Below are 27,218 nucleotides of genomic sequence, written 5' to 3' on the forward strand. Positions count from 1 at the left end.
TTTTCATATATTTGACATTACAGAAAGAGAGAGAGAGAGACAGAGAGAGGTTAACCAGATTAAGGTTTCGGTTTGCTGAAGTGAAAAGGGTTACAAAGGGGAAGGGTAAAAGCAGCTAAGTTAAAGACTGTCAAGCAAGGATCGAACGTACGGCATATACATAGCATTTCACACAGCCACGACACCCCCAAGAAATGGAAGTTTCTGGCTAGTCTTCAGACACAACAATGATAGTGGTCACAATCCGAGAATCTTCATCTGTGTTAGCGGGCGCAGGTTAATAGGTCTAGTGTACAGCACAACGATTGCCTCTCGTCACTGAATGCAGAGCATTTAAAGAGCACACGTTCTACCATATACACCACTGCAAAGGCTCTAAACCATACCGGTGAGAAAGGTCTATCGGTTTGTGATTTCAACTCCAATTCGCACAGCAGAGTTGCTTCACGTCGCGGTAGGCAGGGTGGAAGTCTGGGCTGTAGTTCAGGGCCCGGGGAATGTAGACCGGATTACTAAAGTTCGCCTAAATTCCATGAGGCATGCTTGCGCGATCGCTCACGTAAGCGTTCGAATCCTACATCCGGTGACGTTTGAATTGATTGGCAGGGCGAATGCAGTTAATGTGCATGCGTATTTATTACCGCATGAATAAGATGAACGAGTAGAGACGTTCCGTAATTTTTTAGCGCTCTTGGAACAGGTCTTTGAGAATTATCGAGGGCACAAGGTGGTGAAATTCCATCCACCACTATGGTGGAAGCTACGACTATCTGAGAAACCAGATTGACATGGCCATTAGCTCTCTCGGAAGGCCCTTGTACTGCCCGAAAGCGACTTCGGGACTGTTTTTCGGAAGCCTGGCGTTTTCATTTGGCAGGGAGATGATGAAGATTTCAGATACAGTGGGCTTCCAAGTGAACGGGAACGGAGAGATCGTGCAAGCGGGTCGCTGGTCCTGGCTATCGGACAGCGCAGCGGCTGCCTACAAGTCGAAGGCCGGATGTCTTGGTGCAGAGCCCGTCGACTTGTCCGACATCGCTGCCTTAGAGGTCGTCTACAAGGCGCTGTCAAGGGGTCTGCGTAACACTACCTCGCTTCTGGAAGTGAGCCGCGATATCGACGAACAGAAAACGTTCTTCATGGCCTTTTTCAAGTGTCGCTCGCCCACCGTGAACTGCAACGCCCTTCTGCGGCACTCGCGCCAGTTTTCAGGAGTGTTTCGCTGCAAAACTGGTTCCCCTATGAACCCATTTAGGAAGTGCTCGTATTTTTAAGGAGCCATTTCTTACGACGTTCACTCACTCTGTTTTTTGTTTTTTTTCAGCAGAGGAGGGTATTTTTTGAATTTGGTATCGATATCAGCTCGCGGCATAGCTATAAGGAACATTGCATAGTTTTCTTTAGCTTAAGCATCATTATTCTGCGTACGTATGCCAGTGTACTTTGCTATATGCCACTGCTCAGTCAGCTTTGCACACTAACAACAAACCCTTGTTCTCATGCTAACCATCCATATTTTCTTGGCTTGTGACAAGACGCTCAGCTTTTCAATTTTGTATTCTCGTTTAAAGGAAAATGGCTTTACGTTGGTTTTGTGTTGCAGTTTAAAAGTTTGTTTCAGGTTCTGACTTGAGCCGGAAAATAAACTTTATCTCTCAGATGACACGGGTGCCTTCTCACGTACTGGAAGGTTTTTGTCGGACGAGATTGCATTTTACTCAGTGGCATAATTTATTACGCACTTATACAGTTACTAATGCCTTCTTTGGATCCTAAAGAAAATTTCGTTTAACTTTAGATCTCTGTGATAAATAGTTCTATGGCTTCTTTCTTGCTCGCATGCCACGGAGGACGCCAAACATCTCTCTCTTACTACTTGCTCGAAAACAGAACTCACGGGGAGGCTAGCGAAGAACTCGTGCAGCACGATGTCAAATCGAATGCCAAATCGAATGCAAGGGGCGCTAGCCGCACTGACAAGTGCGAGAGTGCTGCACCGTCAATTAGTGCAGAAAGTGCAGACAAATCGAGACCTGTTCTTGCAATGTGGTTCTTTAATCGCACGGATAATATGAAACTGCCCTAACTAAACCTGCCTAGTGAACAGTTAAATTAACGTTGAATGAAATAACTATAAATGACCCCGATCTCGACGAGATTAGACGTTGTGACGACCGAGGACTATAGAACAAAGGTAAAGAGTGCTGAATGGCATCTAAAAAATTCATCTCCAGTATGGCGTTCGTAACCGAAACAAAACAAGCCTAAGGAGTAAATATTAACGTTATCGAAATGTAGTAAATATTACCGCTAGAGAAATGGCAATTAATTCGACATGAAAATGATATTTCATGGCGAAGGGACAATTAAGCAATTAAGTTCTTTAAGCGCCTCTAGTAAAACTTACATAATGACTAATTTACATGCAGGCCTCGAAGATAGCTTCAACGCTAATGTCAATATGCACTCATCTTGCTGTAGAACTCCACGATGCTATCTGTGTGGTGTTTCTCTATGTAGACTTTAATTACGAACAAGAACTTCCTCCACATGGGTTACGCGGACCCCCTTAGCGTAGTGCTTTCGTAATTGTTATGAGAGACATGTCGCTGCCAAGCGATCTAACTAAATCACCAGGCGGCGGGGCAATACCGCTTCCTTCTTTCTCTAATGTCACTTAAATGGCCGAGCGTTCCCTGTGCAAGAGAAAGGTATTAAAAACGCGCGGTAATAAGTGGTATACTTTATAGTGATTTAATTTATATGTTGTTGGTCGAATGGACTTGCTTGGCTTCCCTTTCTCGCGTGAACCCATGCATAGAAAAGAACACAACAGTCTTAGCTCTTTCCTGTCCGCGGGGAAAATGGTGGTTTTCAGGTCATATCATTAATATTTTTGTTTCTTTATCAAAACTTGCTTGGTACAGAAGTGTATGGTACCGAATTGTAGAGGAGGAAATTCTCTTCACATTGTTATTAGTCACAGTCAACATGTTTATTGAGTAAGAGGTGAAAAAAAAATTATGAGAAAGAAAATTGTAGTTACAAAGAAAAAACACACAAAAACATCAAAGTTTCGTCACAAAAATAAAACAAAAAAATTTCAAAATATACATTTTTTACAACAGGGATCGATGCAACATTGCAGCAACTTTTAGTTTGCTGCGAACAGTATTAGCTGGGCTAGGAAAGGAAACAGTAGTCCTAGTGACTATCGTGCCACCGCGCGAAACAGTTCCTTGTTGCCGTGAAGCAGAAGTTGGCCGCACATGTCTCACAGAAAACATTTGTTTTTTGTTCCGCCTTTTTTTCTTCGTAGCACAATTTGCAGTTCCGGTACTTTGCATTTTCTGGGGCTTGTGCTGCAGCCCCTGAGGTGAACCACGAGGCGGGAACAGAGGGCGAACATTGGGGTCCTCAGGATGTGGCTCATCAAATCCGAGGAGTTGCTCGATCAATTCAAGTCTGAACGCGAACTGATCAAATCTTGATGTCCTCGACAATTCTGGCACTTCGGGATGCTCCTGGCGATGCGCGTCAAAAAGTATGAAGCTGTTGACGACCGAGCCGCCGAGCGCTGTGCGACACTCCGGCGCGCAACGCCGAGGTCGACCCCTGGCTGTCTTCGAGCCGAAAACACGACTCTCTGCGCTGCCGGCGGCAAGTAATCCTGCCCGAAAGACGTTGACACCCTGCAGATAAGAGTTATGAACTTCAGAACACTGTGATCTTTTCCGATAAGCGCGCAGCAAAAGCGGAACATTTCGGGGGAGAAAGCGACACTTACCGAGGCATGGCTGTTGACGTTCCGGGTCGGTCTGACGCAGTTTCGCTGTCGGTGCTGAAGTCTGAAGAGCCGAAGTCGTCTTCTGAATCCTCACTGCTGCTGTTCTCGTCCAAAAACGAACTCTGAGGAGCATCAATTTCTGTGGAAACGCGCGGTTTCGGCGCAGCAGCAGCGCGCGACGTCGACGCCATGGTGGAAACAAGGAGCGCCGGTCAGTTGACTCCGGAGGGGCTTCAAAAATCACCGCTTGGCGGAAAAAGTCAAACCAAAAGTGAAACTGAAAGAAGAGTTCCTTTATTTCACACTGGATGGCGCTAGTTGTCCAGGAACTCTTCAAAAAGCAGGAAAATACGAACTTGAAACCATCGATAGTGGGCTATCGATGGGAATATGCGCGGACAGTAAAGAGTTAAAGCAGCTTTAAGGGGTGCAGGTCAGAGGAGCGTGAGCTAATTATTTAAATGAGCGACGCAAATGAGTAGAATTTTTGTTAACTGCCGAAAGTGTAAAGTTTTGGAGGATTCAATCAGGCATAATTCAGAACAAACTTTTGAAACGAACGCTTGAACCAGCTAACTACTGAGTACAGTAAGATAACAGTGTACTAATGTCACGGCGGCAGTTGAGCAGAGCGGAACTCTTACATTTTTGCACTTAAAGGGAACCATAAAAACCTAACTTTAGCCGCGCCTCCGCGGAAGGGCTAATAACCTGAAAGAAATTACAGGAGATAAAGAAGAGTGAAACAATTGCAGTGAAAATAGCTGAACTATGTGAAACTCATAAACGCTAGAGGTGACGACATTGAGCTTGGCAAGCAGACGAACTGAAACGAAAACACCTCTGTGAAGGAGAAGTTTTTGATAAAATTTCTAAACCGTGTTGAGAAACTTATATGTTTCGTTACTAGCGATTGCTCTCTCATAGTTTTAGGAGAAAGAAAGGAAACAAACAAGAAACAGCGCCAGAGGCGGAAAAACACAGCTCAAATGACACACACATGGCACAGAGCTTTTCCGTGCTGATGTTTGTGTTGAGCCGCTTTTGCCCGGATTTTCTCTCTGTAGCAACACGAGTCGTCGAAACAACTTACAAAACAGCCTGTGAACTTAAATACGCAATGTTTGATCTGATTTCTTATTTGAACTGCTTCGCTGTCCTTACTTTTCACGCAACGTGCACATCAATACATTATCACATATCATACATAATGAATATGCTTTAAAAACGCTACTTAGTTATGGCCGCCCAGCTTCCTGTGTTGTGCAATGAATTTCAGCGTTTGACACATGCGTCAAATGCCACAAGAAGAAAGAAGATGGCCAGCTCAAATCACGTTCTGTCTGATGCCAGCACAGAAGAAGAAAACGGTTAAGGCGTCTGGGTCGCCGTTCCATCGCCTCCAAAGACCAGCCAGCGAGTGTGACGGCGTCCTCTACGACAGCATGGGACTTTCAAGTAAGCGTTAACAGTTTCTAGAATTCATCATTGCTTATCGAAATGTTAACGCCTACTTTTGGTCATTTGGGCGCACGTTACGATAACTCAGCCTGCTATCCTAGGACTATTCAGAGCGCCAGAATAACACGTAGCCCATCAATATGCGTTGAGTGCCCTGCTGTGGAGATTTTCGCCAAAACTGCGATTATGTTTTAACTTCAGCAAGTATTAAAAGTACTGGATAGGAGATTAGTTTCTGACATCACCAGCGATTTTTATATGTCCGTGTCAGAGCGTAACGTCGGTCCTAACACAGTTCTTAGTTGATACGCGTCTGCTTTCTTTCTAGGCACAGATAAATTAGCCAGCACTAGTCGCAGATGACATCAGTTGTTGGTGACTTTGATATGTGACAACCAATACGCACAGAATAAGCGGCTCTTGCCTGCCTAAATTTTTAATTGATCTCTAGCGTATTTTATAACTTGAACCAAATGAACCACAGGAGACATACCTCCTTAGAATTTTTAAATACATTATAGGTTAAATATGCATTGAGAAATGTGTGGTGACGGCCCGAGGCAGGTGGAGTAGAGAGAGCTGAGACTCCCTGGCTGAAATCATGACAAAAGAGAGGTTACTAGAACGACACAAGGGCATTTATTGGTTACAGTCACGTGACAAGCACAAGGAAGACAAATGCATTCTAAAGAAGACATAGACCAGCAAGTCTAAGACAATCCAAGTGTGTATAAACTTAGACTGACACGCAACAAAATGATCGCATAATCTTGCGCGTTTAGATACTCGGAAAGTGATTTTTCTTGCGGAAAAAAAGACGAACAACAATATATTTGTTTTCTAATGAGACGAGCAGTTTTTGTAATGAGCAGCACCTGCACCAAGTGTAATGAGATGACTCGCACAATTAGTGTGGACGGCCGGTCTTTGTTCAAGCGGTGCTGCTCAGCAAGCCAGCGTTCGCAAGCGCGCACCCGAGCTTCGTCTTCTGTCTTCTTCCTCTCCTTCGTCGGCGCTAGCCGCTGGGGCAGCACACGCCAACTCTCTTCCTTACAATTTCAATTAGTTTTCAAAGTGAAGCCCATGCCGTGTAATCTGCAATGCTTGCTTAAAGCTGGCGTGTCGCCGCTGAAGGCAGAAACCTATTGTCTGTGGTGGACACAGGACTCATTTTTAACATAGCTAACACAATTTGCTGTTTTATTGCAGCCTAAGCTGGTTTACTGGTTTACTGGGGTTTAACGTCCCAAAGCAACTCAGGCTATGAGGGACACCGCAGTGAAGGGCTCCGGAAATTTCGACCACCTGGGGTTCTTTAACGTGCACTGACATCGCACAGCACACGGGCCTCTAGAATTTCGCCTTCATCGAAATTCAGCCGCCGCGGCCGGAATTGAACCCGCGTCTTTCGGGTCAGCAGCCGAGCGCCGTAACCACTCAGCCATCATGGCTGCATAGTACCTTAGGCACCGTCTTTACAACTGCACACGAACTCTATATAATGGCGTCCCTTATGGCCCATGTGTCGCTGCGGAACGTTAAAGCCCACATTTTACAATTCGCATTTACAATAGTTGCCTATTAACGCGACAGCGTTAAGGCTCCTGTTCTGCGGAAAATCCGTCATCGTCGGCGGTCTTTTGGTCGTCTTCATAATTATGGTTACATCCTAAAGAAAAGTGATTTGTCATTAATAAAGCTTGTGCAGAAAGGCGAAGTGACAGCTCACGTACCTAAGTACCAGTTTACTTCCTAGGACACTGTCATGGTATTGTAAGTAGGCGAGACTTAAAATTAATGCCGGAACGGGTCACCGACGTGCCCTGAAGAGGGCTCTGGTAAAGGCTCCCCGTAAACATCAGTACACGTTGCTGGCGGGAGTCAGACTGGCTCCTCTTCATAAAAAGCAGGGAGGGGGGTCATTTCTCTTCCCTTCTCTCATCTCTTTTTCCCATTTCTTCCCCGTGCACCTATGTGCCGCTGAGAAGGCGCTCGCGGTGTGCGTAGCGTTCGCTGCTTTGAGGAATCGTCACGGACACTTGAAACAAGCCTGCGCTGCTCTTCAAAACTGGGAACGTTTTGTGTCCTTTTTGCAGGTGCGGCTACGCCTCGGAAGCCAGGTTCTCCAGCGTGCCCTGCGTTGGTGACCACCTGGTTGGTATGCGCATGCGTACCGGGGCCTGCTCTCGGCAGCGACCTATACCACAGGGTTGCCCTCCATCATCTTATGGGGGACATCATACCGGTGGCTGGATGTGAGTGGCGTATGCTTTGATACGCTCTAGAATGATCAATGCAGGGACTGTGTCATTACGGTGATATCTTTTTTTATACACTGGATTCGGAAATGTGTCATCCACGCATCACCTGTACTAAGCGCGTAAAGATCAAGCTTGAATTATTCCAAAGCTCTGTACACTGTTACAAAAGGTGACGCTGGCCGCGCGCAGCTGGGATGCTTAAAGCCACGATACTTGGTGAGCTTTTGTATCCGCCAAAAGATATTAATGCGACCGCATTAGAACCCTCATTTGAAGACAATGCGTCATCGGAAGCTAAATTCGCTGGAATTTCTTTGGAGGAGAAATTCTAGAGGCCCGTGTACTGTGCGATGTCAGTGCGCGTTAAAGAACCCCAGGTGGTCGAAATTTCCGTAGCCCTTCACTACGGCGTCTCTCATAGCCGTAGTCGCTTTGGGACGTTAAACCCCAATAAACCAAACCAAACCTGATTGGCTGGAGTGAAGTGATGTCACCAGGCTGGATCATTCCCATTGGCAGGAAGAAGGAAGTGACGTCACTTCCGGTAAAGCCATCAACAGCTGCTGATGCCATTGCATCTGTGTCGTGCATTTCCTTGTCTCTTGTGCTTGTCGTCGTTCGCGCTGTTTATTCAAGATGCTTAACCGTGTTAACGTCAATGCATTGCTAACACGTAATGGAATCGGATGTCCCCGTGAATTTTTGATGAAACTGTGGACACTGTTCGCAGGGCGCGAGTACTGCGACGGCGGTAGATGGGCCCACAAGTCACCGTACTGCGGAAACGTGACCAATGTGGACCCCAATTTTTCAGAAAGTAAGTAAACACTTCTGTCATGGTTTGGTGTTCCTGTAGCTTATCCGAGGGGTACATAAGATCTCTAATGATACACGACTCTAAAAATCCAGTGGCATCAACATTTCAGCACGTGTGATTGTTGAGAAAAATGTAGATACCCTACTTCGTAATCATTTCCTGCCAAATAAAAGTAGCACAGAAAATGAACGGTCAGTTTTATTTCCTTACTGGGAATAAGTACAAATCCAGTAAACTTTCCTAGCCAAAATAATTGCTAACGCGTTCCAGAAAAAGTACTTCGAGCGCGATTCAACTTATAATAAGAAAAAATAAAACCAAAAAACTCAGAGCTAAGTTCTGAGCACATGAACTCCGTACAACTGCTTATAGGCCGAATCAGTAAGAAATAAACACTTCATTAGTGTGCCGGCAAAGGTTACTTTTCAAGCATCAAATAGAATTAAGTTTTTTTTTCTTAGTAGATTTCCCTAAACGTATGATCTTCTCAGTACCTTCTAAACTCGATGCAGGAGCAGAATATATTTTGCTGTCGAGCCCAAACTAAATGTTATTTTTCCTATTACATTCACCTGTACATAGAAGGCATACTTCAAAAGTAGCTTATTCATAGATAAGTTCAAATTTAGAATGCTTATACAGCAAAAAAAATTTCTTACGGAAGCGCTACGCATATTGACGAGCCGCTGACTTAACTACAGCGCATGCTTACGCATAACGGGTGTGTGATTAATCCCCAAGCAGCACATGTAATCGGCCCAGTATTGCAAACGGATGGTTTCACATTTGTCCGTTGAAGGACCGACCTTTCCCAATATGTTTCCAATACTGTGCCTGTTAAAGGTGGCAACCGAGTGAGCGGAGCAAGTAGGAGGGGGCGTGGCGGTAAAAAAAAAATAAAAAGCAATGCCGCCTTGTTCCCCGCAGACCAGGATGCGTGGCCGCACTTCGAGAAGGCGTGCGGGAACCCCGGCCAGTCGCCCGTCAACATCAACTTCCTGCAGACGAGCTTCAAGAGCTTCGCCCCCATCTCGTTCCTCGGCTACAACGTGCCCTTCCGCTTCAAGGTCGAGAACGGGGGACACGCGCGTAAGGAGACGAGCCCCTGCACTCGTGAACTTATAATAGAGCGTGCGTGTGTCGCCTAATGTATTCGTTGCGACGAAATGGAGAGACTTACATCGCCAGTGAAACATTGGTGCCAATAAATAAATGTGATAGCCATCAAAGATATGTGGGCCTGATAAAAATTGAAAACGAAAAAACACTTCCAGATCACTGCGGCGACCCGCATTGGAGCAATGCGCAAGTAAAACATCTACATACTATATAGACGTCCGTGGCTGTTCTGACGTCCATGCTCTATATCCACGTCCATGACTCTTTTGACGACGAAGAGTATTTATTCGCCTTTTGCGCGCTTAATTAGCTAACTCCACGTCATCAATCGAATTTTTCCCACGCATCATTTTATCTCACACTATCTGTCACAATCGCACTTTCACACTTTCATCTTAAGAGAACGACGTAATCGTGCGGACAAAATTTGCGGACACGTTTTGCTGACGCGACAGAGCCATATAACGCTTTCCCATTAAATAAAGGCAATATATATAAATGATGCACAGCGTCCACACTAATTCTGCTGTGTACAGCTTTTGTCAAAAGTAGAGAGTCCGAGCGGTTCTCTTGTTAGCTGCATTGTGGCGTCTTTGTAGAGTCTGTGGAGGTCCGCGCATTCGGAGGGGTAAGCACGAGAGTTGGTCTTATTTGAAAGCATTTGAAACACCAGAGATGCAGAACTAGCCATACAGCATGGCCCGGTAACAAACTCCATAGGCTCTGGACTTTTGACGAAGGCTGCACACTACGAAAAACAAAAGAAAATATACAATGCGCATGCAGTATGTGAACTGTCAGTGACCTTGCTCCATTCAATGAATATTACAGATGTCAGATACGCAGGAAGTCTTTAAGAGAAAGTTTTATCGCGTAATAACCATCGTTAGGCCCTGTTTCCGCGAAATTGAGCCAGGCGTCTCTATAAAACTGTCGGCAGTAGTAGTAGTAAAAGACTTTTAATCGACCATAATTTACAGGCCGAGCATTTCGACCGCCTGGGCGACCAGAAGCCGCTGTTGTTCTTCCCCTTCAGCGCCAAGCCAGTCGAGCCAGGTGGTGATGGATAGAGAGGGTGGGGGGAAGGAACCCGACTGCTGAGCAGCCGGGCAATAGAATAGGCAATGGGCAAGGTCCGCATAGATACAGGGGCAGTTGAGACAGGAAGGGTCCGATCGATAGCGATAGAGGAAGAGGCGGGACGGGGTGATAACTGCATTCATCTGAATGTGCCGAAGAAGGCGAGACTCCGGCACCGTGAGTGATGGATGAGGGGGAGGGTAAAGGCGTTTGTCGAGGCGGAGCTCAAGGTAGACCTCTTTTATGGTGCGGCGAAGGGTGAGTCTTCCACCGTCCTCCGAGGGCTTGGGCCAGGGGATCAACGGTGCCCGGAAAAGTGTGTCGTGGGCGAGCTGATGGGCCAGCTCATTGCCGTCAATCCCTGAATGCCCAGGTACCCAGCGGAGGAAAACGATGGAAGGCTGCAGTGCGGAGACCGCTCGTTCGACCTCCTGTTGGAGAGAAGGGGTCAGGGTGCGTTTCTGTATGTGGTGTATAGCGGCTTGTGAGTCCGAATAGACTGTGTACTTTTGGAGAGAGGGAAGGAGGGAAAATGACTGGAGGGCATGCGCAATGGCGAGGACCTCGAGGGACAATGCGTCTGGAGGGTGTAGATACGGCCCGCTGGTGTGGGTTTCAGGAGCAGGGAGGTGTGGATGGTACAGGGCGTAGCCGCAGGAACCTCGAGGAGCCACGAAGGAGGCATCCGTGTAAGCTACACCCTGGGTATCAAAGAGAGGGGAATGGTGCTGTGCGGCCGCATGACGACGTCCGGCGTGCAGGACGGGGGACATGTTGGTCGGGAGGGGAAGGATACGAAGATTGGGGGCGGGGGTGGGAATAGGAGAGGTAAACGGGGAGATTGGAATGGGTCAATAACCACTGACCCTGACGGGTAAGGGAAAGCCGGGCAAGCTGCGAGTCACGCTGGAGACTGAGAAGAGAACGAAGAGGATGGAAGAGGCCTGTGGCAAAGAGCTTAGTGGTAGAGGTAGTGATAGGGAGGTTGAGAGCTGCCTTGTAGAGGCCCCCAAGGGCAGTCTCGAGAGCGTTAAGTTGAGTCTGAGTGAAGGAAGCGTAGGGTGCAAAGTACAAGACCTTGTTGAGGGCCAGCGCGTGGGCAACTCGGCACGCGTGAGCCTCGTGGAGACCTGAGCGTCGGGTGACCACGCGCCGCAGGAGGTGAGTTAGAGTGGCAGGTGGTGACAGCGCGGTGAAGGGATTGCACATTCTTAGCCTCATGCAAAGGGAAGCCAAGAACTTTGCACTGTGTGACGACAGGAATGGGAGAGCCAGAAAGGTGGAGAGAGACGAAGTGGTTGTGTGAGCGCTGGTAGGAGGAATGGTTGAGAAGGAGAAGCTCGGATTTCTCAGGAGCAGGAGAGAGGCCAGCGGTGGTGAGAAAGGAGTCGATGAGATCTAGGCCACGTTGCAGGGTGTCCTGTACGTGACCGGGAGAGCCAGATGAACACCAGAGAGTGATGTCATCGGCGTAAAATATATGATGCAGGTCGGGAATTTCAGCTAGCTGGGAGGCGAGAGGGGCCATAGCAAGATTGAAAAGGGTAGGAGAGAGAACAGCACCTTGAGGAGTGCCTCGGGTGAGGTTGTGGGGGTCGGACAGATAGGTGACGACTCGAAAGCGAGCGACACGTTTAGAGAGGAATGAGCGGATATAACAGTACATGCGGGAGTCACAGTCTAGGGAGGCGAGTTGGGAAAGGATGTGGTCGTGGCAAACACCGTCGAAGGCCTTGCGAACATCGACGGTCACAAGTGCGTGAATTTGAGTGGGGGTAGGTGACAGAAACGTGTGCTGGAGAACCAGAAACATGTCCTGTGCACAGACGTGGCGTCGGAAGCCGATGAGAGAATGAGGGAAGAACTCCCTCGTCTCGAGAAAATTAGAGGCGAGTCAGGGCCATTCGCTCAAGGGTCTTACCAACACATGATGTCAGGGAGATTGGGCGGAGGTTAGAGAGAGAGGGAGGCTTGCCCGGCTTTGGAATCATAGAAATGAGGGAGGAGGTCCAGGAGCTGGGCAGGCAGCCGCTGTCCCATGCATCATTGTAGGTTTTAAGGAGGAATTCTTTGGCGCAGTCAGGAAGGTTGCGAAGTGTGGTGTATGTAATGGCATCCTCACCGGGAGCCGAGCGTGTAGCATTAGCAGCCAGAGCCGATTCGAGCTCCCGGAGAGTGAACGATTCGTCCAGATCGGGGTTAGGTCCACCGCAGTACACCGGGTAGGAGGGTGCCAGAGGGGGCGGGAGATAGAGAGAGGCGAGCTGATCAAAAACATCGGAGGGAGTTCCTTGAGTGAGGGCTTTAGCTAGAGTGGGAGCAAGGGCAGGCTTAGTGCCAAGGAGGGATTTGAAGAGAGACCATGTGGATCGCGAGTGCAATGCAGAGTCAAGATGGACACAAAGAGCACTCCAACGAGAGTGCTCGAGGGAGGCGCAGGGGGCGACGATCTCGGCCCGCAAAGCAGTGATCCGGGAGGAAAGTTGGGCATTGTGTGGTTGGGAGCGAAAGGAGCGTTGAAGACGTTTACGGCGACGCCATAAACGGAGAAGGTGAGGATCTGGGTCTTAGATTGGGTAACGAGAGCGAACGCGACGGCTACTGGACGTGAGCGCTGCAGAGATGCGCGACGTCCAGTCGTCGTAGGATTGAAAGGAGTCGGAGGCGAGATTAGTGCGAAAAGCATGCCAGTCAGTGTGAATAATCGGATGACAGCGAGGGATGTGGGAGAGAGAGGTGGTGATATGGATGAGAAAGTGGTCACTTAGAAGAGTTTCGGCTGTCACCTGCCAGTGAAAGGAAAGTGAACCCCGAGAGAAAGTGAGGTCGGGTGTCGTAGGGCGTTGTGAGGCAGTGCCCGCTCGAGTAGGAGAGCCAGGAGTATTAAGAAGGGTGAGGTGGCGTTCCTGGGCCAGACAATGGAGGAGGCGGCCGGGTTTGAGGGTTTGTGGGTAGCCCCAGAGTGTGTGAGGGGCATTAAAGTCACCACCAAAGAGGAGATGGGAGGTAGAAGAAAGAGAGTGAAGGAATTTGCCCAGAGCAGAGAATAAAGAGGAAGTGACAGGGGGGTTGTAAAAAGACAAAAGGACGAGTGAGATGCGGGAAGAAGGGTGGTAATAAACCACACCAACTAAATATTTAAGGAGGGTGGAGGGGATGTCAATTTGCTCTACGAGCACGTCACTGCGTACATAAATAGACGCAAGTGGTGTGGCCGTAGTGGCATGGTAGGCGCGGTAGCCTGGGACATTGCGGGCCGTCCGGGTCTCCTGGAGAAGGAGAAAATGAGGTAGGGAGGGGTGGGTGAGTAGATACTGGTGGAGGGGGGTCTTGTTGTGGCAAAGATTTTCTAGTTTCTGTTACTTATGAAAACTTTGTACCATTGCCAAGTGCCACTTTGTTTTGTTTTTTTTTACATGGGGAGGGCAGGCCTCAGTCAGGCGCTACTAGGCGCCTTTAGCTTGCTCTCCCTTGTTTGCAGTCTCTGTACTGGCCAAACAAAACCAATAAATGAAATTTCGGCAGTTCCACTGCACAATCTCGAGGTCCTCGCCAAACGCCATTATGATAGTGGAGAGGAATGCGATGGTACGCGTTCCTTCTTTTTTGCCGGGGGCAGTGACTCATGGACGGATTGGAGCATTGATGCGAAGGATTCCAATTGCTTTGATTGTGCTTGGAGGGTGGTAAGGATCTGGAGAACCGAAGTTTCCAGCTGAACCAAGCGAGTGTGATGTGCCTGTGTGGTGGTTTCTACAAGGTCAGCCAAAGGGGCGACCTGGGCGCTGGAGGAAGGAGTGGTGAACGTGGCAAGGTGCTCATTTAGCTTGCTAAGCTGGGAGGTAAGAGAGGAGGTGGTTGTCTGGAGGGTTTGAGTCAAGGCATGTATCTGCTGTTGTAGATCGTGGGAAATGCGCTGCTGCTCTCGCTGCTGGCGTTCCAGCATTGCGAGCCGGAGGTCGAAGGAGCGGCTCTCGTCAGTCAAGGATGGAGAGGGTGGTGTAGTGGAAGAGAGGGACGCTGGCACCGAGGATCCTTTAACTATGGCGGCGTAGGAGCCTGGTGGTGACGTGATCGGAGATGATGGAGATTCATGATTAGAGGAGGAGGAGGAGGAGGAGGCGGGGGAGGGTTGGTGGGTTGAGTGGCCCGGCGCAAAGCTAGGCGTCGGAGGTATGCAGCTTTAGCACACTCGCGTTGCTTAGCAAGGATGAAGGGGCAAGTGGGGTCGAGGGAGGAGTGGGTGTTCACCTGGCAATGAACGCACCAGGGCTGGGCACACACATGAGCGGAAGGGTCAGCGGGTAGAGGAGCAGCACAGCGACGGCACTTGGCCGGAACGCTGTGCTGGGGGCATTGGTGGGCGCGATGGCCTAGAGTGAGACAACGGGTGCAGGTGGGAGGCTTAGGTTTATGAGGACGGCACCGGAAGGCAACGCGTTTGAAATAAACAAAGTGGGGGATGACGGTGCCAGCGAACGTTATGAGCACTGATTGAGTGGATCCCATCATGCGAGCAGCGAGAATATCTGTTTTGAAAGATTCCAGGTCATGCATGAGGTCATCAGGAGTGAAGTGGCCCCCGACGTTATGGATGACGCCGAGGCATGAGATGGGAGGATGGGGGGTGTAAGTTTTGATGGTGACAGGCTTACCATGAAGCTGAAGATGCGTGACAGAGAGTAGGAGGTGGGCGGTGAGAGGAGAATGAGTCTTTAGAAACACAAGGCTTTGGGCTGGCCTGGCCTGAAGGGTGATGTCGGCACTGGTCTTCGAGGAAAGTTGTGCAGCGGAGGCGACTGCGGCGAGTACGTCGTAGAGAGGTAGCTTGGGGGTGAGGGTTCCAGGGGGAAGCTGGATGGCAACTGTGATGAGCTCGGCGCGGGGTCGGGCTGCGGTGGCACGCTTACGGTTGGCACCGATGGTGGTCCAGCCGATTTCCTGGGAAGGAGTGCCGTCTGCCGGGGACGTCGTAAGGTCCATGTCTGAGTCCTCAGCCGGAGTCTCAGTGTGCGACGCGGGTGCCGGGCTGGAGGTCTTGGTGTCAGTGGGACCTTTGGCTGGAGTAGGTGCAGCGGCTCCAGCGGCGGCGACGAACGCAGCCGGCTGCGACGCGTCTATGGCCCCGAAGCTCTTGGCGTCCCTTAGAGCGTGGAGTTGGCTAGGTGTGGACGCTGCGCCGACGACGAACGCTGCCGGCTGCGCCGCGGCCGTCGATCCGGTGCTCCCAGCGTCGCTCAAGGCGTGCAGTGCGGCAGGAATGTGCTCGGTTGCGTGGGCGGCGTTGAACGTACCCGTTTGAGAGACGGCTGTCGACGTGGTTGGAACAGGCCCCGCGGTGGCGGCATCGGTGGGTCTGGGCTGCAGGGGCTTGGTCAGACGCTGCATTGCGGCGGTGGAGGCGCGGCGCGTTAGGTTTAGCGAGGCGCCGCGCCGCTTCACAGTTTTGGAGACGCTTGGAGGGCCAGTTCGGCAGCGGGCCGTGATGCCGATGGTTTCCACGTGCTTCGGGAGCCTTCCTGAAGCGATGGAGTGTAAATCCAGGGGCGGGCGAGGCCCTGGACCAGGCCAGGGGCAGGTTAAAGCAGAGCGCGGTAGGCAGCCAGCTAACCAGGGCGGCGCCACCTAGCGGAATCCCACTGTCGGCATATTTATTTTACAGATACACCGAGCACTGATTACATTGGCCCCGCTTAAGGCTCATTCTCTCAAAGCACGGCGCATTTGAATGAGGGCGCTTAGGTCGTGAAAGAAATTTGGTATTTTGCAACTGCAGTAGGTTCCTGCATCTAAAATATTGGGCTGGCATTTTTAAGCGCTAAACGACCAACAAGAATGTTGCATAATCAATCACGAGAAGCTTCACCCGATTGCGGAGGAACGGCGATAAATTACGTCTTGGAAACGTCCTCTCCACACTGCATATCACATTCCTTGCATTGGAAGCAAAACAAGCAGTGTAGAATAGATTGGGTTTTCAACAAACGTGTTAAAGAAGATGCTGGTGTACGAAAAAGGGGTGTACTTCTCATTACTCTGTGTGGATTAAAACTGTGCGGAATGCGACACCTCGGCACTCAGGGTTACCACTCCAGCCGACCAGCACAGACACTCGAATCTGGACCCACGGGCCCCAATACCGGGCTTTGTTGGCATTCATAGCCGACACTAGCCTGCACATGTACCTACAACCATCTTATGCCTGAGGGCATAGTTTTGCAAGAAATGTATAAATAAAAAAAAAATTTACATCACCATCACCACAAAGTTCATAGTGTCTATAAAACTGTGCAAGATTCAAGCACGAAAAGATATCTGAACTCTAAACACAAAGGAGGGAAAAGGAAGCAAGGTGTCCGCTAGCTAGAACACTTCCTTTTATAAAAAGAGGTGTGCTAGTAAAGCGGTTTCTCCCTTTTTACTCCCATATTGCCGTCTTCCGTGTTTATAGAGTGTAGCTCGCCGGTGCATTACCAACCGCATAGCCTAACACGAGGTGGCAATGCTGTAGTTACGACTAGTGCGCCGCTGTCGCTTGCTGCGTTGTGGCGCAGTGTACATCACGCCCGAGGACGCTCACCTCGAGTCGTACGGAGGCCCACTGCCGGCGCGCTACAAGCTGTCCAAGGGAGTCTTCCGCTTCGGAAACGAGACCAGCGAGAAGGGATCGGAGCACACACTCGACGGGCGCGACTTCGCCGCCGAGGTGACACTATACGCAGCGCAATTCTTAACGCGTCAAAACACTAAGATGAATTTGTCACAGTTGGTCATACAAATAGTGATAAGAACATGACTCTGAAAGCTACAGTCGAATATAAGTTGGACTACCGGCTTTTTCCGGTACTAACTTGGGAAAACAATCCGCCAGAAAATTACTGCGGTCAAGTATTGTTGTTAAGAACTTTTATTGCATTTTCCCAGTCAGATCTGCAACTTAAAGCATGCCGAAAGCTGCGTGTATAACATGTAAACGTCTTAATTTCCACATAAGTATTTGAAAGAACACATTCACTCACGCACTGTATGACATCTCCGAGGTACAGCTGAGAATAGTGAGAAGGCGTTATAGTGGTCAGTTGGTGTTCTAATGCAGTAAATGGGCCTCTTCGTATTTCCTGCTTCACCGAATTCTTGTGCCACGAGCAGATTTTTAAGGCGGAAGCCTTTAATGTCTCATCGTTGTAAGCAGCAGTTGTCGACAGAAAATGTCACGCTTTTCAATTGGTGGAAACGGTCGTGACGTCACAGTGCGCGAATTTCAAACGGGGAGAATTGTACTTTGGCTAGTAACCATGCAACCAATTGAAGGAATCGTAAAGTGATGCACCAAGTAAGTGGGACTGAGCTTAGTTAATTGCTTAATTACCCAATTAGCCTAATTAGCTTTACTAGTCAGGCCATATAAATAAATAAAACCAAGTAAGAAATTGGTCGAGCTCAGGAATCGAACCCCGGTCTTCGGCGTGAGAGACGAGCATGCTACCCACTCCGCCATGCCAGCTCGATCGTTTGGAATGAACAAAGGCGCGTCTAGTGAATACGGTGTCTTCACTCACTCTCATCCTCCTCCATTCCCTTCCTGCGAGGTTTAGGTGTCCACCGACAAATGAGAGACAGATACATTTCCTTTCCTCAAAAACCAATTTACTGACGAGCGAGGCGTAGAACTGAATGGGCGATGGCGTTCTATGGACTCCTTGGCAGCGTTGCAAGACGCTGTCGCGTTCCACTCTTAGGGGCATCAGTGACCACACTTTAGGTCAAAAAAGTGCCCCCCTGAATTTTGTGAGACAGTTACTGCGTAATTCCTTTCCTCAAATACAATTTTCATTTTCTTCATTACGGCTCCTCTTTACCTATCTGTTTTCACTCCCACTTCCTCCCTTCCTCTACGGTGCGGTTCAGGTGTCCACCGAGATGACAGAGAATTACTGCGCCATTTCCTTTCCTCAAAAAGCGTTGCGTTCAAAGGGCAAGGCATCGCGCTGAACGGGTGGTGTTCCGTGGACTCCCTGGCAGCGCTACAACGCGCTGTCGCGTTCCACTCCTAAAGGCGAAGCTTAAGCGTCAGTAATTAGCAGTTAATTAGTATTCAGGCATTAATCAGTAATTAACCATTAATTAGTGATTTGGCATCACTTAGTAATTAGTACTCAATTATATGTGACGCCACCGGTGCCACAGAAACAGCGAAGGTGGTGCGGAAAACGCTTCCGCCTCTACCCACTTTAGACAGTCAAAGTGCCCCCTGAATTTTGAAAGATCGAGTGAAGCCGTGATTTTTGCCCGAAAGTGCGCCTTCAACGAAATGCAGTTCCGCAATGCAAGAAAGTGAGGGAAATGCACGGTCAATTGCGGACTCCCTGGCAGCGCTACGACACGCTGTCGCATTCCACTCCGAAAGGCGAAGCTGAAGCGTCATTAATTAGCAGTTAATTAATATTTAGTCATTAAACCGAAATTAGCCATCCATTAGTAATTTGTCATTACTTAGTAATTAGTCATTAATTATGTGTAACGCCATCCAGTGGTGACGTCACCACTGCCACAGAGGCAATCAAAGTGTGCGGAAAACGCTTTCGCCTCTACGCACTCTAGACAGTCAAAGTGCCCCTGAATTTTTTTAGTGCTTATTATCCTAGGTCTTACCTATTTTGGGAATAGGTTCGAACACATTATTTTAAGAGATAGAAGGTAGAACACTGAGAGTGACCAGAAGTCTCAGTGACATCATTTTTTTTTATCTGCTCCAGACGCTAACGAAACCGTGTTCTAAGGCAGCTGTGTGTTTAAAATGACCACTGCTGTATCGAATAAATGTTTCTGCAGTGTACTAGATGAAATGAAAAGAGAAGTGCTGGACTTGGGAATAGTATATGTTCTCGACGACATAACTATAATTAGAAAAAAATATTTCATTTCTAAAAAGTAGTTCCTTGGTGCGCTCTTTCACTTCTGGATGGTTCACAAAAATGTTGAGCAAAAAAAAAGTAATGTTTTACACAAAAATGAACGTTAATAGTTATTTTGCTTCAGAAAATAAGTCGAAGAACCCGGATTATGGAACTTTTTCTTGAATAACCCTGTTTGAAAACAAAATTGAACTGAAAATTTCTCTAGTATACTTAACCCCCCGAATTCCGAAAAGAAAATAAAATCTAACCCCCCGAATTCCGAAAAGAAAATAAAATCTCATAGCAAAGGGCCTTAGTTGTAACTCGATGTGGTGCGCTCCACAATGCTCGTGAATTCGTGAGCTGTCTGAAGAGTTCTCCTACCGCTTTGCCGTACACTAGAGACATGCCTTTTTTTTTCTCTACTTCCCTGGTGTTGTTTGAAAATGTTAAGACGAATGTTCTTTCCCGCCGTCTCTGCGCAGCTCCAGCTGCTGATGTCCTGCGAGAAGCCAACGCCCACTGACTGCCTCCGACGCGACAAAGGCTTGGCTATGTTCGTCATCCTCTTCGAGGTAGAGCGGCCTGGCTTCTAATTTCGTTCATTTCTTTTTATTTTAAGACCTTAAAGACCCGGTGAGGGATATTACATAATGAGTGGGTACAGAGAGCATCAGGAAAAAGTATTTAACAGAGCGAAAGATGACTGGTGACATTTTCGGCGAAGTTTGATGAGCACATGATGGCTTCAATGTTGTTGGCTAGGTCGCTCCAGTCCGCAGCAGTCCGGGGAAAAAAATGAACTGGCAAAAGCAACAGCGTGTTGAAAATGATAACGAGTGCGGTGAGATATGCTAGCTATAAGGTAGGTTTGTAATTTGTGTTGAATTTGAATTTGACTTGGCTTTGTATTTGAAAGAAACAATACAGATGAATCCCTGCGGGTGGCATAAGGCTAAAGGCTTGGAAGCCTGACGAGGCCTTAGCCCCCTCACATCAGTTATAACCTGCAGCAGCAGACACTTTTTCTGGATTTAAGCATGTACGCGGTTGCAATCGGATAACATGTTCACGCTTTTCAATTACAACACAATGAATACGAGAAATACACAGTACAATGCAGCAATATAACTAAAGTGCAGTTTGAAAGTTTTGAGCAGGAATGACGGTACATATGCATCCATGTACACATGAAAGAAACTAAGCCATAACTTGCGTACGTTGCGTACAAGCTGCAAGTTTCTAATAATACCATTGAGGAGAATTGAGTATTAGCTTATATCACAGTCTAACGAAGAGCAGTACGAAAGGGAATCAAAAGAACAAATTTAGTATAATAGTTGCAAATGCATGATAACCATGTAGAAGATGTTTACTGGTATTTGTAATGCGTTTATGGTTCTAAAATTATATTTGAGGAGAATAGGAATGCTCGATAATTTCGTTTGAAGGCTCTGAATGGTTGGCTGAAGTCAACATAAGATTCGTGTATGTTAAGCAGCCTAACTATTTGATAGTCCATAGCCTGTTTGCCATAGTTCGTTCTGAATTTTTGTACCTTTCTCTTACGATTCCTGATCTCATATCTCATGGAGGCATGCTGGACGTTATCGGCATATAGCTGTTTTTTGTATATTAGTTGCGATAAGCAAACAGCTAACTCACTGCCACATGTTGTTGTTAGTGCGCTGCCCCTTTCCTTCTCTCTGCATCTTGTTACAAGCGCATTGTGGTCTGTTTGCGCGGTCCGACGGCCGGATGACAATAAAGAACCTGAGTTCTGATTACTGTTCGGCCACAGTGTCATATTCGACTTCCAAGACACAAATGTAGAGTGAGCAGGGAAGCGAACTGTGGAGAAATTGATGAAATAATCGAAAGCTGCCAATACGCTGACGAACTCAGAGGGTTAATAAGCCGGATTCTGCTTTCAATGCTGACACACTGATAACGTAAGAATAGGGAGAATGAATGCGTCTGGCCGCTCTGTTTTGAATCGATTCTAGTGCATACAAATTACGCTTGTACGAGGGGTGTTCAATAAAGATTTCCCCTAGCCGCGTTTACATGAATGCGACAGCAGCGCATCGCATTTCCTAGCCTATCCCGTGAAGCCGATGCGCTACTGTTTACACGTACAGCATCAAGTCTGGTGGAACAGTGACCCTTCGCCCACTGCACGCGGCAGAGGGGTCCTGTGACCCCCATCTTGAGCCAAGTCTCCTTTGTTATCCGGCGGGGGGGGGGGGGGGGGGGGGGGGGGGGGGGGGGGGGGGGGGGGGTATTGTATAGGCATGACAAGAAGGAGGAGGGACACCTCCAAACCTGTTTCCATTCACCGCTGAAGTCGATTTATTGTTCTAGATCTACCCCCATCTGACGCATTGATGCGATGCGCTTTCCTAGCGCATTATCACCGTTTACATGAATACGATGCGCTAAAAAGTTGATGCGATGCGCTGCTGTCGCATTCATGTAAACGCGGCTCTTGACTCACTTCCATTTATTGCAGGACGCTAAATGTGCGCGTGTGTGATGACTTAACTCACTATAGGTCAGGTGCCAATGTGCAACTCTGAACTATAATAGCAGTCTTTCTTTTAGAGGTGCTGAAGTGGTGTGAGGTGTGATAATGGATGCAATGGAATACAGAACAATTATCAAGTTCCTGTACTTGAAAGGCCGCATTCCAAGTAGACGTTCAATGAGATAAAAGAGGTTTATGGGGAGGATTCTCCATCATTTGATGTAGTGAAGAACTGGTATCGTCAGTTCAAATCTGGTTGGACTTTGGTGGAAACGGCTCCGATTGCAAGGCGATCCCACTCCGCTATCGATGAACACAGCATCCAGCAAGTGGAGGCCGCAATTTTGGAAAACCGCCGCGTAACCGTTCGAGACCTAGCCCAAAATGTCGAGATTAGTGTGGGGTTCATGAAAAAAATCATTCAGGACTATCTTTATATGCTTAAGGCATCGCTCCTTGGGTTCCCCGGCTGCTCACACCTTTCCAAAAGCAGGAACGAGTCGAATGCTCTCAGGCTGTTTTGACCACGTGCCGTGGAAGCCAGGAGGACTTTTCCAACACACTGATTGCACTGCATTAAAGCTGGGTCCATCACTGATCCGGAGACTAAAGTCCAGTCGATGCAATGGAAGCACTTGGACTCACCGCCTTTAAAGAAGGCACGCGCTCAGCATGCTCACAGTCTTTTGAGACCAGCACGGAGTAGTCTTGATGGACTTCCTAGAAAAGGGTGCCACGATTACTGGGGCATAGTACGCTTCACTGCTGCGGATATTGCGGAAGGCCATCAAAAGCAAGAGACGTGGCATGCTCACCAAAGGTGTCCGCCTTCTGCAAGACAATGCCCCAGTTCACAACTCATGTTGCCCAGATGGAAGCACGCTGCTGCGGCTTTGAAATTCTACCGCATCCCCCTTATTCACCCGACCTCGCACCATCGGACTTCCACCCCTTTCCACCAATGAAATAATATTTGAAGGACAAGCATTTTCTAGATGATGAGACTCTGATTTCTGAAGTCACAATATGTACCTTTGGAGCAACCTGTCGACTTCCACGTGCGAGGTGTTTGCAGTTGCATAAAAAGATGGGAGAAGTGTGTGTCCCTGGCTGGCACCTGTGCAGAGAAGGACTAATAAATCTGCAAAGTTTCATTGATCTCCGTCCAGAGGAAGTGGGTCAGGTGAAATCTTTAATGAAAGCCCCTCGTATTTCCGGCCGTCGTGGCATCGTAGCGCAAGTCATGCAGTGCGGTCTACAGCCATTGGCTTCCTTATTTAATGCACACTAATGAGAACAACTTCTCAACTGAATTTCTAGGGGATACTCGATAGTGTGAAGCAACAAACTGAAGGAAAGAGCGAGGTCATAGACGACGCAGGAGATGGGTTCACTGGGTATATAAAAGGGTGAAATGGTAGCAGCCAGAAGAAATGGTTCCGCCCGGAATCGGGACCATGTATTCTTCTTCCCTATGTATGTGCGTTTCAGCGGGACTGCAGCGACCTGCAAACTCGGACAGTGACAGTATTATGCGCGACAGTAGTTAAGTGATTGTGCGATGCGGTGCAGAAACTGGGCGAACGGCACTGTACGAAAACAGTGTTTCTGCTGCGATAAGTAGTCAACTACTACTTCTCTAGACACCCGTTTGTAGAAATAGTATATTGTTTATCCCTTCCTGTGCATTTTCACTCATGGAACTTCAGTGAAGGCACAGTTTGCTCATTGCTGTCTTTAGCCTCAGTGACTCCCCCCTTTTTTCACGCGGGTGCTCTAGACATTCGTGTGAGGTTATCCCATTGGTGTTACTATGTAGCGGAATTGAAGAATGGCTTAGCACATTACGACATAGTATTGTCTCCAAGGCAAACTGAAGCAAACGCACTCAAAAACTTCAAACTGAAGGGGGGCCATTTAGGTATCAGTTTCTACACGGCTTGAAGTAGCCTCCGGAGCTGAAAGCTGTGGTCTGCATGCAGCCTTACTGATTTTTATGCGGCATTATTCTTAGCAAGATTCTGAGTAATATGGCTGGCTTCAAAACGTTGCTGGTCATATCCACCACTTTACGAGGAGTGGGCAGGGGAGGGGGAAATAGTCTCAAACACGTGCGCTGCGCGACACCCCACTGTTGCCGTCCTCCCCTGGGCTGATAATCCGGCGCGCGCGTAGCAACGTCCGCCTGCTTAGCCACCGGTCAAGCGCGTGTTTGCGTCTGTGCAACAAAAGCAGCAATGTTGTACAGATCGCCAACGTCCTCTGGACATCAATGCTTTACTGCTGGTTGCAGCAATACTCGACGAAAGTAGAAAAAAACAAACGCCGCCAGTATGTAGTACGCACACCATGTAATGGAAAAGTCTCAGCGGGTCTGTGATTTCTATTTCTTCACTGCTTTCCCACCGGTCCCGAGTTGCATTGACAGCGGACGTAGTAGGTGAACAAAAAATACTAGCGCCACAACAAGCTTACGCATCAGAGCACTTTGTGAATGAACTGCGTACAGAAACAAACCCACTGCCTGCGCTTAACACCGGGCGCGGAACGAAGCGCAGCGCCTGGCTTGCAAAACTATACTCTGTGCATAATTTAAAGAGATGAAGCTTTTGGACGGCCTTGGCAAAACTGTTCTAATTCAGCAGCACTCGATGTGAGGACTTCACAAATTTGGCTGCAACTTTGTTTCGCCATCCCACATCTTCGCCAATATCGGGAGCGTGTGGGCATCGTCAACTGAAAAAAAAGAAAAACGTGCCGTTAGTACAAAAATACTAATTTAATTTGCACAACAAGGCATGAATGGAATGGCCGACACGGAGTTTTACCCAACTGCAAAGTGAGCAAAAATGCAGCCACGGCAACGTAAGAAGAAAAAACACGGTATGCGCAGATCGGTAAACTCTTGTTCGACTGAAATCAAATCGAATGGATTGTAAAAAAGTTCACTATGCATAACCGTGCAAGATGTACAACAAACGCAACGACTTGAGCAATGCCCCTACCCGAATGAGATTGGAATTCTCAACACAGGTGCGGCGATTCGGCCTGTCGGTAAGCGGTAATAGCATTTCATTAGCGTTTAACCTATCAGACCGTGTAATTACACATTTTTCGGGATTTCTGAACCAGTGAGTACTGGTGGGAGCGGAGTAAGCGAGAATGCGAATTGCTTTCAGTGAACTATCTTGTATCGCTCGTAGTACGAACAGCCATACGCAGCCGGCAGGAGGGGCCGAATTTCATTTGCATCGCGCGTTTCTCCGCAAACAAACATTGCAATGCTCAGACGTGGATTCGTTTCGGTCATGTGCTCGCTGTTGTTTCCAAAGTGTTCAATTTGTGAACGGGGTACTCGGTCGCAAGCTCTGCATATAAATTGTCACGCTCGGCATGGTCAAGCAGGCAGCGAGAGCGCAGATGAGAAACTGTGCTCCACGGAAAATTAGATATTCGATTGCTCCTCGCGATCTTATGTTTCAACACATTTTGCTTTCATTTTTCTAACATGCAACACCATGCCGCGTTTGCCATACACTCAACCGGCGACAAAAACTGCACGCGTCAACTGCGAGCATAGCACTCACTGGTGCTGATCGTTCGCTCCGTCGTAGAATGGTCGCCTGCTCCAGGTTGGTTGTTGCAAGTGCTAATAGCATAGCACGCACGCACAATTTCTAGGCCTGGAAGGAATAAAACGGGTAGATATGACACTTCCAGAGATTACACGCTGCTTCGTCGGCAGCCCATGGGCTGCAAATTATCAGCCCACGATGGCGTCGGTGGCAGGCGGCGCTCAAGTAAAACAAACATGGCGGCGCCCCAGTATCGAAACTAAAATCGTGTATATGCATAGGATGAAGTCGTCTAGGAACATTGTTCTTTACCCGAATGCAGAAACGGGAAGAGCCCAACCCGCTCTTGGATGTACTCGTCAATGCCACGGAACACATGACGTCCCGGGGCAACTCGACCGAGACCAAGATTCCCATGGCCTACCTTCTCCCGAACACGACGCTCAGCTACTACATCTACCTGGGCTCGCTGACCTTTCCTCCATGCACTAACAAGGCGCTCGTTGTGGTCTTCAGCAACGCGGTTTTCATCGGCGAGCAGCAGGCAAGCAGCTTCCCTGCTAAGTCTTGCTAGGGTAGTGAGCTTGAACAGGTCCTCACGACAGTCTTTGAACATCGATGGCGAGGATTAGTCGTACTTCGTCTGTATGGCGACTTAGCAAGATCCCTATTTTTACCTGTATTTTTGTTTGCTTTTTTTTCGGCATGAGTTATTTTCCTCGGCGAAGACCCTTCACAGAGGTCACTTACGTCCTGTGATTTGTAAAACTATCAAAGCAAAGACGTGGCAGTGAGAAGAATTTGCTAATGCAAGACGGGAAGCTGGGCAAGTTGGTTTGTGCCGGTTCGTGCTAAATGATGCAGCGAAAGTGTACACCCGCAGAATTAAGTTCATGGGACTAAATGTTACTAAATAAAAGTAATTTCATCGCTGTCGTTGCACGCTTCGTGGCGTACATATATGCATCCTAATTCGCATGGTGTGGATTGCGTAGTGCGCTAATTACTCTAATCTGTTTAGACCTGCTTGTAAGGGAACAGATTTTTAAAATCTAATTTGCGCTCAAAAACATATTCGCGAGTGCACGTAGGGCATGATAAGAAGAAGGCGCAGGATGATCCCTGCCCACGAGCATGCACTTGTGTAGTACGTATGAACACGGTCGATCTTGAACCGCGTATGTGTGCTGGCCTTACGAGCAGACGTTTTTATCAAACGAGGGTTGATCAACGTTAATTCTTTTGCGCCGACCGTCTTTAATTTTGCCTACGGGGTGTGCTTGCAGCTGACGAAGTTGAGGAACAACCTGTACTACTACTTCGGCACCTGCAAGAATAGGGTCGCCGGAAACCTGCGCAAGCAGCAAAGCCTGGGCAACCGGGTCGTCTACAGATCCTTCAAGTTCACCGGTGCTGCAATCACCACAAGCGTCACAGTGGAGCCATTGCTGGGGGCGCTAGTTGCGGCTGCGAAGTATTTATTAGCCAGCCACAACATCTAGGTAGTTACTTGAATTAGGGACACAATTGCTTTTCACAACGTATGAGATGATATCCGGCGAAACCTTTTAAGTAGGCTTCATTATTATCCTGTAGTAAAATAGATTTAATATGCGCAAAAGTGTTCTCTTTGAACCGTCACAATGTGTACGGCAAACAAAATTTTATACTTGCAAAGAAAACTGTTCCCGGTT

General features: G+C 48.2%; 1 protein-coding gene across 1 annotated transcript; it reads left to right on the top strand.

Moving 5' to 3' along the window:
* The first annotated feature begins 788 nt into the window (after positions 1-788).
* On the top strand, positions 789-27,026 carry LOC149364405 (carbonic anhydrase 12-like). Its single transcript, XM_089568686.1, has 9 exons — positions 789-1,169; positions 5,146-5,245; positions 7,345-7,503; positions 8,240-8,326; positions 9,254-9,415; positions 17,080-17,231; positions 19,908-19,997; positions 25,847-26,068; positions 26,811-27,026. The coding sequence occupies exons 1-9, from the start codon at positions 789-791 to the stop codon at positions 27,024-27,026; spliced, it is 1,569 nt and encodes a 522-aa protein (XP_089424812.1).
* Positions 27,027-27,218: the final 192 nt, after the last annotated feature.

Source organism: Amblyomma mixtum, chromosome 2, assembly GCF_055824585.1.
Source record: "Amblyomma mixtum isolate Tamu chromosome 2, ASM5582458v1, whole genome shotgun sequence".
Classification (NCBI taxonomy): domain Eukaryota; kingdom Metazoa; phylum Arthropoda; class Arachnida; order Ixodida; family Ixodidae; genus Amblyomma; species Amblyomma mixtum.

Bases quoted from the DNA above. Each gene is read 5' to 3' on its own strand.
- LOC149364405 (XM_089568686.1), top strand. From the start codon at position 789: ATGGCCATTAGCTCTCTCGGAAGGCCCTTGTACTGCCCGAAAGCGACT. The intron at 1,170-5,145 runs GTGAACTGCAAC...ATGCCAGCACAG, and splicing joins TCAAGTGTCGCTCGCCCACC to AAGAAGAAAACGGTTAAGGC. The intron at 7,504-8,239 runs GTGAGTGGCGTA...CACTGTTCGCAG, and splicing joins CATCATACCGGTGGCTGGAT to GGCGCGAGTACTGCGACGGC.